At 35.8% G+C, this 16382-nt stretch overlaps 1 protein-coding gene and 1 long non-coding RNA gene across 9 annotated transcripts; one reads left to right on the forward strand and one right to left on the reverse strand.

Moving 5' to 3' along the window:
• Positions 1–690: 690 nt before the first annotated feature.
• hhatla (hedgehog acyltransferase like, a) lies at positions 691–16031 on the forward strand. Of its 6 annotated transcripts, none has more exons than XM_058068762.1 (13): positions 691–927; positions 3373–3485; positions 8203–8270; positions 8367–8480; positions 9859–9896; positions 10098–10287; positions 10343–10552; positions 11768–11939; positions 13306–13450; positions 13521–13556; positions 13614–13815; positions 14842–14983; positions 15060–16031. In XM_058068762.1, the coding sequence occupies exons 2-13, from the start codon at positions 3380–3382 to the stop codon at positions 15200–15202; spliced, it is 1566 nt and encodes a 521-aa protein (XP_057924745.1). In that variant the 5' UTR covers positions 691–927; positions 3373–3379; the 3' UTR covers positions 15203–16031. The 6 variants fall into 6 exon arrangements, with proteins under 6 accessions (XP_057924745.1, XP_057924746.1, XP_057924747.1 ...); XM_058068763.1 differs by having other exon boundaries at positions 692–927; positions 9859–9879; positions 10093–10287; XM_058068764.1 differs by lacking the exon at positions 9859–9896 and having other exon boundaries at positions 692–927; positions 10093–10287.
• LOC131126338 (uncharacterized) lies at positions 4688–16362 on the reverse strand. Of its 3 annotated transcripts, none has more exons than XR_009129149.1 (4): positions 16209–16362; positions 15272–15362; positions 14799–15172; positions 4688–6598 (listed from the first exon to the last, which is right to left on the reverse strand). It is a non-coding gene; the product is annotated as an uncharacterized LOC131126338 (long non-coding RNA). The 3 variants fall into 3 exon arrangements; XR_009129150.1 differs by lacking the exon at positions 4688–6598 and having other exon boundaries at positions 14554–14931; positions 15022–15172; XR_009129148.1 differs by lacking the exon at positions 4688–6598 and having other exon boundaries at positions 14554–15172.
• Positions 16363–16382: the final 20 nt, after the last annotated feature.

Below are 16382 nucleotides of genomic sequence, written 5' to 3' on the forward strand. Positions count from 1 at the left end.
AACATGTTTTTGATATCATGCCATTCACATTTTTTAACTTACCTTTTATACATTTTAAGCCATTTTTGTTTTTGTGTTACTACTATTTTCTATGGAATCCAATAGGAACCAGTGATTCTTATCAACTTATCAACTCCTAAATATAATACTAAATATCATACAAATATACAAATATCATACAATCATACATTATTCCTAACCAAAATGGCAAAATTGGCATAAAAACACATTGATTCTAGTATGGGTCATTTTTGACCCACTTATGGAAGAGTGTAGGGTCCAGTCACTCATGCATCTAAGGGTCAACTGAGTGAGGCCTGCACTTTTTTTGGATGTTATTGCGGGGTCTTTTGCGACCTCTTGGATGAGTCTTGGCTGCGCATTTGGGGGCCATTTTGGTTGGGAAGGTTCACCACCGTTCCATGTTTTCGCTCTCGCTGTGCTTTGCTGGAGTCCCAAAGCTTTAGAAATGGCTTAGATCTCAACGAATCTGGTATTGATAGAAGTATTTTTCATGTGTATCTACTAGTAATACTACTTATATATGGCGTGTAACCAGGACTGCATCTCTGAGTAGATGCTACTGACTGATGCACCTGCTCTCCTCCTCACCGGAACCACAACGACTTCCCCCGAGTGTTTGATGGCTCTCCAGTGAGCCAACAGCATGGACCACTCCTCGCTGCGGCGCAGTAGTGGAGGATAAATATAACCCCCCCACTCCACCTCCTCACTCCCTCCCTCCCTCCTTTCTTGCGTTGAGCCTGCAACATCCCGACTGGCCGAAGCTGGCGATTGCAGGCAGCGAGTCCCCCACAAGACGGATGATCTGACCTCCTACCGCCTCCCCCCCACCCTTTTTCTTTTATTTCTTCTCTATTCCCGAAAGGACGAGCTCTTATTTGGTTGTGCGGAGCAGACAAAAAGGTTAGTGAAGTCTCCTACAGTAATAATGAAAGCTCAGCTCAGCATGCAGTAGCAGTAAAAACACTTCATCTCGTATGCAGGACACTTTGTAACCACGGTTACACAACACAGGACTCCTTTCTTGGTCCAACTCGCTTCAACTTGTTCTCCAAGTGTACTAACCTATCAGCGATATTAGAACAATATATCCAGCAAAACAGATGCACCACTCTTGGTCAGGGCGGACACTATTAAGTGAAGTGAAGGCCAACCCCCCCGCCGAGCTCAGATCACATAGCCCTGCAGCTGCACACCAACTGCTAGGGCTATAATAGGAGAGAGAGGTAGGGTTGCGTAGCTGACCATGCTGATTCCAAGGAGCCAAGGAGCTCTGCAATCCTATTTAAGTCACTGTCCTGTCACTCCTAAAAGGCTTTAGTGCAACGTTAACTTGCAAAATGGGCTGCACGCCAACACTTGAACCAACTTAATGCTACAATAGAACAGCAGCAATCAGCAGTCAAAATATTCAAAGAAAAAGTTGTAACCTCATGAATTTTTTTATTGTTTTCCTAGAATAATATCATAACATTAGGACAGAAAATATTGGAAAAAACAAAGTCATTTTACAAGAATAAAGTTAAAATATTAAAAGAAAAAGTTGTAACCTCATGAAATTTTGTTATTGTTTTCCTAGAATAATATCATAATATTAGGATGGAAAATAATGGAAAAATCAGAGTCATTTTACAAGAATAAAGTCAAAATATATATATAAAAAAAGTCATAACCTCATTAAAAAATGTTATTGTTTTCCTAAAATAATATCATAATATTAGAAAGGAAAATAACAGAAAAATCAAAGTCATTTTACAAGAATAAAGTCAAAATTATTAAAAGAAAAAGTTGTAACCTCATGAATTTTTTTTATTCTTTTACTATAATAATATCATAATATTAGGATGGAAAATAATGGAAAAATCAAAGTCATTTTACAAGAATAAAGTCAAAATATTAAAAGAAAAAGTTGTAACCTCATGAAATTTTTTTATTGTTTTCCTAGAATAATATCATAATATTAGGACGGAAAATAACAAAAAAATCAAAGTCATTTTACAAGAATAAAGTCAAAATATTAAAAGAAAAGGTTGTAACCTCATGAAAAAATGTTATTGTTTTCCTAGAATATTTATCATAATATTAAGACGGAAAATAATGGAAAAATCAAAGTCATTTTGCAAGAATAAAGTCAAAATATTAAAAGAAAAAGTTGTAACCTCATGAAAAAATGTTATTCGTTTACTAGAATAATATCGTAATATTAGGACAGAAAATAATGGAAAAATTAAAGTCATTTTACAAAAATAAAGTCAAAATATTAAAAGAAAAGTTGTAACCTCGTGAAGAATTTGTATTGTTTTCCTAGAATAATATCATAATATTGGGATGGAAAATAATGGAAAAATCAAAGTCATTTTACAAGAATAAAGTCAAAATATTAAAAGAAAAAGTTGTAACCTCATGAAAAATTTTTGTTCTTTTACTAAAATAATATCATAATATTAGGATGGAAAATAATGGAAAAATCAAAGTCATTTAACAAGAATAAAGTCAAAATATTAAAAGAAAAAGTTGTAACCTCATTAAAAAAATTTTTATTGTTTTCCTAAAATAATATTACAATATTAGAGAGGAAAATAATGGAAAAATCAAAGTCATTTTACAAGAATAAAGTCAAAATATTCAAAGAAAAAGTTGTAACCTCATGAAAAAATGTTATTGTTTTCCTAGAATAATATCATAATATTAGGATGGAAAATAATGGAAAAATCAAAGTCATTTTGCAAGAATAAAGTCAAAATATTAAAAGAAAAAGTTGTAACCTCATGAAAAAATGTTATTCGTTTACTAGAATAATATCGTAATATTAGGACAAAAAATAATGGAAAAATTAAAGTCATTTTACAAAAATAAAGTCAAAATATTAAAAGAAAAGTTGTAACCTCGTGAAGAATTTGTATTGTTTTCCTAGAATAATATCATAATATTGGGATGGAAAATAATGGAAAAATCAAAGTCATTTTACAAGAATAAAGTCAAAATATTAAAAGAAAAAGTTGTAACCTCATGAAAAATTTTTGTTCTTTTACTAAAATAATATCATAATATTAGGATGGAAAATAATGGAAAAATCAAAGTCATTTTACAAGAATAAAGTCAAAATATTCAAAGAAAAAGTTGTAACCTCATGAAAAAATGTTATTGTTTTCCTAGAATAATATCATAATATTAGGATGGAAAATAATGGAAAAAATTAAAGTCATTTTACAAGAATAAAGTCAAATTATTAAAAGAAAGAAGTTAGAATCTAATAAGAAAAATATAGATTTTTATGATATATGATATATATATATATATATTATGAGAGTGTGTAGTGTTTTAACTGTGCTCTCCTGTGCTGTGCAGATACATCATGGGGATCAAGGCTGCCCTCCCCAGATATGAGCTGTATCTCTACACTGCAGTGCTCTCTGTGGCCTTGATATGGGCCGGCAGTTGGATATTTGAAGCTTCGAGTGGTGAGTGGCAGGACGAACGCTCGCTATGCCTCTGTTCCCACACATTTATGCACCCCCCCCCCCCCCCCCCCCCACCACGCCCGACACCTCAACTTTCTATTAATACAAGTACAATTTAAGAATGACCCGATTCACTATCAGCCTGTCATTCACAGCGGAGCCTGGCACAATGCATAATACCCAAACTCATCAAGCAGATGTGCAAGGGCTGAGTGTGAGGTGGTGAATGGTACACTCCGTGCGGGCACGCTCAGTTTCGCTGTTCCGGAGCTTGAAAATGCTCATACATGGCTGCTTTTTTAAAAAAGCTGCACTAAACCGTATCCTGTAAGTAGAAGTCTGGCTCTGTGCCCAGAAGTAAGCGTCTCTCCCACTTTGAGATCCCTTTTCACAGCCATTAGTTCAATCAGGGAGTTCATTTAAGTAGAATTTAACTTCAGGGGTGTCCAAATGCTTTCCAGAGAGGGCCATCTACTGGAAAAAATATATTTCTTAGATAGAATTGTTGTTTTACAACTGGTATTTTCCAAATATTTCAATTTTCCTCTTAACTCATTAGCCGTTTCTGCAAAGATAACACCTTCAGTACCGGCCATTTCTGAGCAGAACTTTGAAGGCACTCAAGGTATTTTGTTCTATGGCTATATAAACATGGATCCTACCAAAATTAAGATTAGACGCCGTCTTTTTTCAGTTTAAAAAACAAAGGTTGTTTCTACCTTTTTCTGTTCTTTAGTAATCAGCAGTAGAACATAAGTAAGTTTCAGGAATCAGTTCCTCACTAAAAAAGGGAGAGCCTAACTTTCACTTTGACACAAATAAATTTTGTTTTTTGTGGCAGTTAAAATATCTAAACAACTATACCATCATGGCGGCACGGCGGTCGAGTGGTTAGTGCGCAGACCTCACAGCTAGGAGACCAGGGTTCAATTCCACCCTCGGCCATCTCTGTGTGGAGTTTGCATGTTCGCCGGGTACTCCGGTTTCCTCCCACATTCCAAAAACATGCTAGGCGACTCCAAATTGTCCATAGGTATGAATGTGAGTTGTTTGTCTATATGTGCCCTGTGATTGGCTGGCCACCAGTCCAGGGTGTACCCCGCCTCACGCCCGGATAGGGATAGGCTGGGATAGGCTCCAGCACCCCCGCGACCCTCATGAGGAAAAAGCGGTAGAAAATGAATGAATGAATGACTATACCATCACATAAACAACACAATAAAGTATGATTATTTATACTTTTTATTATTATTTATACTTTTTATTATTATTTATATTTTTTATTATTTTTTATATATTTTTTTATTATTATTTATATTTTTTATTATTATTTATTTACAAACTTTTTACAATTTTTACATTTGGAACTGAACTTTGGGCAATGTAACAGCTGCATTTTATAAGGGCTTCCACTTCCTGCTGCCTGTTTCTCTTCTTCTCATGACACACTTCTGCCACCTAGTGGCCGTTTTCATGCCATTCAAATTGCTCTCAAGTTTACTCCATTGGTGGGGAGTTGCATCATCACTTCTATAGCAGTTCTCTTCATATTATCACTTTCTTATCATAAACATTTGTACAGTTTTGCTTTTTTTTACATATAGAATTTTGGGTAAATTTTCTTCTCATAATTATGATTTTATTCTTTCAAATTTTCTCTCTTTTTAAAATATACTTTTTAAAAATTATATGTATTTTAAAAAGGGGCAGACTTTGGACACCACTGATTAAAGATTAAATGACATAGTCTGACTTTTCCCTAAAAACTCGACTTACGTACATCAGTCTAAGAACAGAACAGCGCCCCAGAGCATGTATATGCGTATGACACCTCCTTGTATTCAGTGCAATTTGTACTCTTACTGTAGCTGTTGTTACTTAAAACAGGCTCCTACACAGAGGATAACATTTGAGCGGCGAGGCGAGCGCATCACCATGAGTCTATTATGTAATGTCTAATTTTGTCACATTGATTGAAGTGCTTGTGAAGTGATTAATCAAAACAATTGCATAATAAATGTCATGTTTTTTTTTTCTCCCTGTGATAGAAGAACTGTGTGGGATTTCATCTCACAGTCAAGTCGATTGCGAGTGGTCTTTATCACACAGCCGTTAAATCACATGCATCAGGAAAATTAACTGCAATCTGCAGTTAATCCAAAGCGAGATCAACACCAACGCCGCCTACCTGTGTGACATGCGGCATATTGTACGCTAAACGGAAAATGTACGCCAACCGCTACATCCAGAGCGTTTGAACATGGTGTTAAAAACCTGTTTGCCTCATCCTGATTTATTTATTTTTTTCATGTTTCTCAGACGGGCTGCACGGCGGACAAGTGGTTAGCGCGCAGACCAGGGTTCAAATCCACTATCGGCCATATCTGTGTGGAGTTTGCATGTTCTCCTCCTACATTCCAAAAACATGCTAGGCTAATTAGCGACTCCAAATTGTCCATAGATATGAATGTGAGTGTGAATGGTTGTTTGTCTATATGTCCCCTGTGATTGGCTGGCCACCAGTCCAGGGTGTACTCCGCCTCTTGCCTGAAGACAGCTGGGATAGGCTCCAGTGGATAAGCAGTAGAAAATGAATGAATGAATGTTTTCAGACTTAAATGTTTCAGATCATCAAACAAATGGAAATATTAGTCAATGGCGACACAGCCTAATTGAACTGAAAAAGGTTATAAACCCATTTCTTAAGTTTTGGGACTGCAGCCGACCACAGTGAGAGCCCATCCCATCCATCCGTTTTCTATGCCACTTATCCCACCCTGAGGTCGCGGGTATGCTGGAGCCTATTTCAGCTTTCTTTGGGGAAGGGGCAGGGTACAGCCTGGACATGATTACCAGCCAATCACAGGTTAGCCTACCTGCTAACCCACAGTGAGAGCTATTATCCACACTTCCAAAACATGGAACAGGAGTGGCCGGCAAATTTACCCCAAGAGGAAATTGACCCCAACTCCAAGAGGTCACAAAAGACCCCACAAAAACACCTGCAGGCCTCACTTACCCTCAGTTAAGGTCAGTGTTAAAAAGGCGCTTCATGCTGGAAAAACCTCCAATATGGCTGAATGACAACAATTCTGCAAAATTCCTCCACAGCGCTGTAAGAGACAAACGCCAGATTGCCAGTTGTTAGCTTTAGGGTGAAATCACTTTTTACATCGGAAACATGTGACACAAACATGCAAAAAATGACACTTCAGGAAGTGGGCAAACACTTTTCCACACCACTGTATTTATTAATTATTAGTTAGGATGAAAAAAAGTTTTTAAAAAATTATTTTTGTATTAAAAACCAACCAGTCTGCCATAAATGCTAATTAACAAACATGCGGGGAATCGACCGTACGAGCAGTGAAATACAGTATATGTTCTTTGAGCATGTTTAGAAAAATATTGTGTTCTATGGCTATATGAACATGGAACCCAACAAAGGAAAGATTAGACTCCCATCTTTCACCAGGAAAAAAAATGTCTATCTACTTTTTTTTTCTTTAGTAATCAGCAATAGAACATAGGTAAGTTTCAGGAAAATATCAGTTCCCAACTAATTGTTTTCATGTAGAACAACCTTTTTTGTGTCATTTATGTTGTAGTATAGATATTTCAGCTGTCACAAAAGCAAAACAAGTAATGCTAGAACTGTATCTTTTCACAAAAAGCTAGTCGGGAACTGATATTTTCCCAAAACTTACTTATGTTTTACTGCTGATATGAATTACGTGATTATGGAAGTCAAGTGTACAATGCACAATTTTTAAATGTTTTATGCTTCATTGAGAGAGTTTTTTTCTTTAAGCATTGACATTTCGTAGTTTGTTCTGGGGGTCCTTGAAGGCACCCCAGTAGCGGACATTTTTCTGACATTTTCAAGTTTTTCTGCATTCTTTTGTCATCTGAAATACGTGACTAGCACGTAGTTTTCTGCCATGAATACTGATTAATAAACATGCGGGGAATCAACTGCATAAGCAGTGAAATACAGTATATGTTCTTTGAGCATGTTTGGAAAAATATTGTGTTCTATGGCTATATGAACATGGAACCCAATAAAAGGAAAGATTAGACCCCCATCTTTCACCAGAAAAAAAAAATTTTCTTTCTACTTTTTTCTGTTCCTTAGTAATCAGCGATAGAACATAGGTTAAGTTTCAGGAAAATATCAGTTCCCAACTAATTGTTTTGATGTAAAACAACCTTTTTTGTGTCATTTATGTTGTAGTATAGATATTTTAGCTGTCACAAAGGCAAAACAAGTTATGCTAGAACTGTATCTTTTTACAAAAAGCTAGTCGGGAACTGATATTTTCTCAAAACGTACTTATGTTCTACTGCTGATATTCACAATAAATAATTTAAAAATACGTAATTATGGAAGTCAAGTGTACAACGCACAATTTTAAAGTTTTATGCTTCATTCAGAGCGTTTTTGTCTTTAAGCATTGACATTTCGTAGTTTGTTCTGGGGTCCTTGAAGGCACCGTCGTTGCGGAAAAAAGACATTTTTAAGTTTTTCTGCATTATTTTTGTCATCTGAAATACATGACTAGCACATAGTTTTCTGCCATGAATGCTGATTAGCAAACACACGGGGAATCGACCGTATAAGCAGTTAAATGCAGTATGTGTTCTTTGATGCATTGTGTTTGGAAAAAAGGGTTTACTGCTCAATGGTCATCCAGGACGTTTGTATTTTTCCATTCAGAGAATGTAAACAGAAAGGCATTCAAAGAGAGTGTGAAACCAGGATGGTATTACTTTGGCAGAAAAATGGTAAGTTGCTATATTTCTTACGTGGGAATGCTCTTCTGAGTTGTGGTTTTGCTTGCAGTTTCGTCGCTAAATCACGTTATTTTTTTTGTTTTGCAGGACGTTGCAGACTTTGAATGGATGATGTGGTTCTCGACATTCCGCAATCATATACTTTTTGCTCTTACCGGTCATGTGATCTTTGCCAAGATCTTCACCTTGCTGGCCCCAAAGGTGCATGCATGTGCGTACCGTGTTCCGTAGTCAGATAACATGTGCATTGCCAATTGTATTTATATATATATATATATATATATATATATATATATATGAATTATGTTGATTTTTAATATTGTATAAAGTTTTTGCCTTATGTGTTTATTCCAAGGGTGTCCAAACCTTTTCCAGCGCATACGGTAAAATCAAATAATACAATACAGATAATCTGTGTGTGGCTTTCTAAAACAGTTTCTAACATTATTAGAGCCCTGTAGATACAAAATAACACCCCTATAGTAGGTAAAATCAAATAATACAATAAAGATAATCTGTGTATGGCTTTCTAAAAACAGTTTTTAACATTATTAGAGCCCTGTAGATATGAAATAACACCCCTATAGTATTGTCAACAACACACTGGGCATCCATTTTGCTGCAGGGACTCGAGACAGTACAATCAAATAATACAATACAGATAATCTGTGTATGGCTTTCTAAAAACAGTTTTTAACATTATTAGAGCCCTGTAGATTCTAAATAACAACCCTATAGTATTGTTTACAACACACTGGGCATCCATTTTGCTGCAGGGACTAGAGACGGCGCATACGCATACGGTAAAATCAAATAATACAATACAGATAATTGCTTTCTAAAAACAGTTTTTAACATTATTAGAGCCCTGTGAATACGAAATAACACCCCTATAGTAGGTAAAATCAAACAATACAATAAAGATAATCTGTGTATGGCTTTCTAAAAACAGGTTTTAACATTATTAGAGCCCTGTAGATATGAAATAACAACCCTATAGTATTGTTTACAACACACTGGGCATCCATTTTGCTGCAGGGAGTCGAGACAGTAAAATCAAATAATACAATACAGATAATCTGTGTATGGCTTTCTAAAAACAGTTTTTAACATTATTAGAGCCCTGTAGATACAAAATAACACCCCTATAGTATTGTTAACAACACACTGGACTTCCATTTTGCTGCAGGGACTCGAGAGGGCACCCTAACCAGCAAGCTAAGGCGTTAGCCTTGAATAAATTTCTTCTACGCTTATGAAATCTCAGACTTACCACTTTCACACAAGATGGGAGGATAACTTATTTTACTCTATCATGTATGTGGGACATGCCAGGCCACAGTTTGGACACCCTTGGTTAATTTAATACATTTTAAGCAATGATGAGGTGATATATGGCGGCTTTTAGCTACATCGTTGATGTATATTTATGTACATGATTCCAGTTAAAACGACTACGGATAGATACCGACTAGGTGCATGAGAATGAAATGTATGAGGATGTGAAATATGGCATATTTAAAACAGATTGCGTATGTTTTAAACATGTTCTCTGTCTTGTTTCATGCTTACACTGAAGATTGGTATAGATGGATGTAAGGTAACCTTAATAAACTTGTGAGTGTTATCATAACCTTTGTTATGTTTCGTTCCACTCACTTAGTTGTGTTTGTTTACTCTAACACTATTAATATCTTGTCTGTTACATTTTCATGGTTCTAACATGATTGGTTTGTTAACATAGTGTACATTATGAAAGTTATGCAGTCATTATGCATCATAATGATAGCGGCTTACTGTGTTTTCCCCACAGCACAGATCTTTCGTCTTTGCCGTGTATGGGACTTTGGCGGTCCTGGTCACTATGGGCTGGACCTTCATTGCTTTGGTTCTGTCTCACTGCATCATACTCTACAGCGTGGCCATGATCAAAAGGAAATGGATGTGCTTCGCTGCAGGCCTGGCCACCCTCGCCTCAATCAAGTTGGAGCCGTATAATTCCTGGCAGGTGAGATTTATCAAGACACGACTTGAGGTCAGTAAATGATTGACAACTCCTGCAGGAAGCCTTGGTGACGGGCTCTTTTGACCTGCAAGATATTCTCTTCTACGGAGGATGCGGCTTCAGTATCATGCGCTGTATGAGCTTCGCGTTGGAGAACTGCGAGAAGAAAGATGGCAGCTACACGTTCTGTGACCTGCTGAAGTATAACTTCTACCTCCCTTTCTTCTTCTTCGGACCCATCATGACTTTTGACAAATATCACGCCCAGGTATTTTTTCGTTGTTGTCGAGTTAATGTGTAAAAAAATATATATATTTTTTTAAATAACGGACAAAAACTCAAACTCAAAGTTGCTATTTTTTCCCATTTTTGCAATTTTTTTGCATTTTTTTTCTTTTTATAATATTATGACTTCATTCCCATAATATCATTTCTTTGCAGCCTAATTTTCCAAAACATGCAACTATTTTTTTCTCACATTACAACATAAAAAAATTAATATATATATTTTTTTGCTTGCTTTTAACTCCCAGCCAACTTTCAAAAAACTGACTGATCTTTCAAGGCACATAGATTATTGTGTTCTATGGCTATATAAACATGGAACCTAACAAAAGAAAGATTAGACTCCCATCTTTCACCAGGAAAAAAAAAATGTTCTTTAGTAATCAGCAGTAGAACATAGGTAAGTTTCAGGAAAATATCAGCTCCCAACTAATTGTTTTGATAACCTTTTTTTACGCACAATTTTTTAATGTTTTATGCCTCATTGAGAGCGTTTTTTTCTATAAGCGTTGACATTTCATAGTTTGTTCTGGGAAATATCAGTTCCCAACTAATTGTTTTGATATAGAACAACCTTTTTTGTGTCATTTATGATGTAGTGTAGATATTTCAGCTGTCACAAAAGCAAAACAAGTTATTCTAGAACTGTATCTTTTCACAAAAAGCTAGTCGGGAACTGAAGTTTTTCTGCATTCTTTCTACTAATTCTACTACTAATTATTTCTACTTTTTTTTGTTCTTTAGTAATCAGCAGTCGAACATAGGTAAGTTTCAGGAAAATATCAGTTCCCAACTAATTGTTTCGATATAGAACAACCTTTTTTGTGTCATTTATGATGTAGTATAGATATTTCAGCTGTCACAAAAGCAAACCATTATGCTAGAACTGTATCTTTTCATAAAAAGCTAGTCGGGAACTTACTTATGTTCTACTGCTGAAATTCACGATAAATAATTAAAAAATACATGATTATGGAAGTCAAGTGTACAACGCACAATTTTTAAATGTTTTATGCTTCATTGAGAGCGTTTTTTTCTTTAAGCGTTGACATTTCGTAGTTTGTTCTGGGGTTCTTGAAAGCACCGTAGTTGCGGAAATTTTTTACGTTTTTTTGCATTCTTTTGTCATTTGAAATAAGTGACTAGCACATACTTTTCTGCCATGAATTGTAATGTGCTTGTCCATCTGACGGCATAGGCAAACGCCACAAAGCTGAGCCGCAAGGAGAGGGAGATGTGGAACATCACCACAAGAGCATTGTTGCATCTGGGATTGATTGTGATGGTGGACGTCTTCTTCCACTATCTCTACATCCTGACAATCCCCAGTGACATGAAACTGGTCACCAAGCTGTCCGACTGGTGTCTCGGTGAGTTGGTCGTCACCAGAAAGGCCTGTGCAGTGATGCTGCCACCTAGTGGCGTCTACGGGTAACTGACTTGTGGTGGCACGGTTGATGAGTAAATGCATGATGGAAGAAACACTACCTCACTTTCTTTTTTTAAATTTGCGCAGCGCGGGAATTCGACGCAAAGTTACGATGCAAACAAAAACAAACAAAAAGTATTTTAGCGCATAAATGGGGCGGCACTAACATCACGGCGAAGAGTCATGTGTGATAACACAGCTGGTTAGTTATGTCAACGAGCGCCGTACAAGCTAGCTTGTACATGCTAGCTCAGACATCATAGAGCGTCATCGCGAGAGTTGCCGATGTGAAGAAATAAAAGTTGTACGAGATTTGTGGATTTATATACAGATGAGGGAAAATTTTGCTCTGGTTTTGTTCACTTTGTATGAAAACTTTATTGTATTTTTCGACTACAAAAAGAATATGAATGTGTTTACTTTACTTTACTTTACTTTACTTTACTTTACTTTACTTTACTTTACTTTACTTTACTTTACTTTACTTTAATCATTTTCTACCGCTTTTTCCTCACGAGGGTCGCGGGGGGTGCTGGAGCCTATCCCAGCTGTTTTTGGGGCGAGAGGTGGGGTACACCCTGGACTGGTTGCCAGCCAATCACAGGGCACATATAGACAAACAACCATTCACACTCACATTCATACCTATGGACAATTTGGAGTCGCCAATTAACCTAGCATGTTTTTGGAATGTGGGAGGAAACCGGAGTACCCGGAGAAAACCCACACATGCACGGGGAGAACATGCAAACGCCATACAGAGATGCCAGAGAGTGGAATTGAACCCTGGTCTCCTACCTAGTGAACAAAACCAGAGCAAAATTTTCGCTCATCTGTATATAAATCCACAAATCTCGTACAACGTTTCTTTCTTAATTTAATTTAATTTAATTTAATTTAATTTAATTTAATTTAATTTAATTTAATTTAATTTAATTTAATTTAATTTAATTTAAAAAAACACATTCATATTCTTTTTTAGTAGAAAAATACAATAAAGTTTTCATACAAAGTGAACAAAACCAGAGCAAAATTTTCCCTCATCTGTATATAAATCCACAAATCTCGTACAACTTTTCTTTCTTAATTTAATTTAATTTAATTTAATTTAATTTAATTTAATTTAATTTAATTTAATTTAATTTAATTTAATTTAATTTAATTTAATTTAATTTAATTTAATTTAATTTAATTTCATTTCATTTCATTTCATTTCATTTCATTTCATTTCATTACAAACTTCAATCACAAAACAGTATAAAACAGTATAAGCAGAATAATATGTGTATCTGCCCTAACATTGACAGCCGGTCTGGCCTATTCCAACCTGGTGTATGATTGGTTGAAAGCAGCCGTGATGTTCGGCGTGATTAACACGGTGGCGACGCTGGACCACCTGGACCCTCCTCAGCCCCCTAAGTGTATCACCATGCTGTATGTCTTCGCTGAGACGTGAGTATGGCCACATTTACAGGACATTCTTCTTTCAAACACTAAGCTCACTTCTAGTTGGTCTTTTTAGGCACTTTGACAGAGGCATCAACGACTGGCTGTGCAGGTGAGGGTTTACACATGCGGTGCGTTAGGTCAGCCAATAAGAGCGTTCCTCTCTCAGGTATGTTTATGACTACATCGGGAGAGATCACGATCAAATCTTCCGCGAGCTCCTGGCCACCTTGTGCACCTTCGCCATCACCACACTGTGGCTGGGACCGTGCGAGCTGGTCTACATCTGGTCCTTCTTCAACTGTTTTGGACTCAACTTTGAGCTCTGGGTGGCCAAGTTCTTCTCCATTCCGCCATTTTCCACCATAGAGGTGAGAAAAAACTATTTCTTTAATATAATAACTTTATGCTACTAAATTGACATTATTTTTCCTCATAATATTACCAGTTTATTCCCTAAAAATAGTGACTTTTAATCTTGCTAGAATACAATTTTAATATTTTGACTATTTTGAAATTTTATATTTACTATTATTACTAAAATGGACTATTATTTTGAATTTAATATTTTACTAATTAATATTTTACTATTATTACTAATATTGACTACTATTTTGAATTTAATATTTTGACTTTATTATACTAAAAATACTGTTTTTTTTAAGATTTTCTGTTGCTTTTATTTAATAAAATATTTCAAATTATTTGGTATATTATTTGTTTTGTTTTTCATTATGTTATGTCTTTTTTTTAATTCTTTAATATTTCAACTTTATGCTACTAAATTGACATTATTTTTCCTCATAATATTACAAGTTTATTCCATAAAAATAGTGACTTTTAATCTTGCCAGAATACAATTTTTATATTTTGTCTATTTTGAAATTTAATATTTACTATTATTACTAATATTGACTACTATTTTGAATTTAATATTTTACTAATTAATATTTTAGTATTATTACTAATATTGACTACTATTTTGAATTTAATATTTTACTAATTAATATTTTACTATTATTACTAATATTGACTACTATTTTGAATTTAATATTTTGACTTTATTATAGTAAAATTCCTGTTTTTTTCTGTTTCTTTTATATAATAAAATGTTTCAAATTATTTGGTTATTATATTATTTAATTAATTATATTATTTATTAATTATAATTAATGGTTAATCATATTTTTGTCCGCGGGCCAATTTAAAAAAAAAACAGCTAATTGCAAATGTGCAGGTATTATGCTGTGTATTTTGTCTGTATTACCACATATTTATGAAGTATGACTCAATTAGTGTTTTACACCAAATTAGGTGATTACACAGGTAATTAGATTGTGCCCGATGAGCGTACCTTTCAATCGGAATAGCTGTCACTCAAATTTTTCTACATGTAGGGTGTCATGGGTGAAGCCATGTCGCGTAGGATCCGAGGTCTTTTCAACGCCGCCAACTTCTGGGCTATCGTCCTCTACAATGTTCTCTCCCTGAACAGTTTAGAGTTTGCCAAACTGGTTGGTAGAAGACTGCTTTTCAAAGGTAGGAGAGAAAAACACCCACCATATTTTTCCCCCCACCTGTTTCACAGTATTACCGTTTCCCTTCCCACACACAGGCTTTCCTATGTCGAGCCTTTCTGTCTTACTGGTGACGTACTGCGGCGTCCAGTTGGTCAAAGAGAGGGAGCGTCAGCAGGCCCTGCAGGAGGACGCGGAGGCAGTCAAGCCGCTAGATGGTGGCAAAGAAAAGGCAGAATAAACATCAGGAAGTCAGGAACACCGCCTCACATTTTTCATCTGCAGCACTTCCAGCCTGCTTGTGACTTACAATTTTCACCTCAGTTGCACTTTCCGGAGACGATCACAACAATCTTTGGCACAAAGACTCACCATTAGATTTTGTATGCATGGTGATGGTACTGTAAAGGAACAATACAATGAATTATATTATAATGCCAATATTGATAAAGAGAATGTTATCCAAGGGCTACAAGGTGAAAACGTAGATATAAAAAGGTGCAGTGGAGCACTCCACGTTGCATGCAGCTATTATAATGACGTGTATCTACATAGCTCCAGGCCATAATGCTTAGGACTTACTATCGATCTTGAATGTGCAGGATTTTGTAGGTTTTCCTACCTGTTTGTCATGTTTACACTCACTGCATTGCCTTATCTCAGTGTAAGATTTTTTTCATCAAGCAAAACAAGAATACAGTCTTCCTCAATGCATAAAAAAACGTAGTTTTATCACGGATAATTAAATTAAATCGAAACCTACAAGCATTTAACAGTTTCATTTGTTTGAATTGCTGTTATGGTGGTGGGTCTCACACTGGCGCTGCCCTCAATCACCACAAGGGGGTGTAGTTGAGGCGGATTTGATTATTAGCGCCGTTCCACTCGCACACAATGACATTAAAGTAAACCTTTAAAGGGCAAACCGATGCTTATTGAATCTGTTGATCTCTTTCGCTCAATTTGAACTTTCTTGACCTCTGCCTCCTTTTCCAGTTAGTGTTTGTTTGTTTTTTTTCGACAGGTAAAATACGAGAAACTATTAACATGGGATGGGGACACAATACCTCTAAGGCACAGGCATTATTGAAGGAACAAAGCACTATTATTTGTACTAAGTCAATAACGCTTTTATGAGGTTCATCCTCCAGGTTGGATATAATAAATAAATACAACTCTTGGTTAATAGGAAATATTTCAAGACCCTTCATGTGGTCCTAAATAGCGCATGTCGGAACGAGTCTTACCAGGAACCAGAAGAAGAGCTCATATTTCACCCGTATTAGCTTGTCACGATAATCAATAAATCAATATATATATTTTTTCCGGTCTTTATAAGTATACAGTTTACAGTTAAACGCTGAAAGTGACGTCAGGTGAATGAAATGATGTCGTCGTGAGGAGAAGAAAAGTTGGTGAGT

This window comes from Doryrhamphus excisus, chromosome 3 (genome assembly GCF_030265055.1).
Source record: "Doryrhamphus excisus isolate RoL2022-K1 chromosome 3, RoL_Dexc_1.0, whole genome shotgun sequence".
Lineage (NCBI taxonomy): Eukaryota > Metazoa > Chordata > Actinopteri > Syngnathiformes > Syngnathidae > Doryrhamphus > Doryrhamphus excisus.

Bases quoted from the DNA above. Each gene is read 5' to 3' on its own strand.
- hhatla (XM_058068762.1), top strand. From the start codon at position 3,380: ATGGGGATCAAGGCTGCCCTCCCCAGATATGAGCTGTATCTCTACACT. The intron at 9,897-10,097 runs GTGAGTGTTATC...CCCACAGCACAG, and splicing joins AAGGTAACCTTAATAAACTT to ATCTTTCGTCTTTGCCGTGT. The intron at 13,816-14,841 runs GTGAGAAAAAAC...TTCTACATGTAG, and splicing joins CGCCATTTTCCACCATAGAG to GGTGTCATGGGTGAAGCCAT.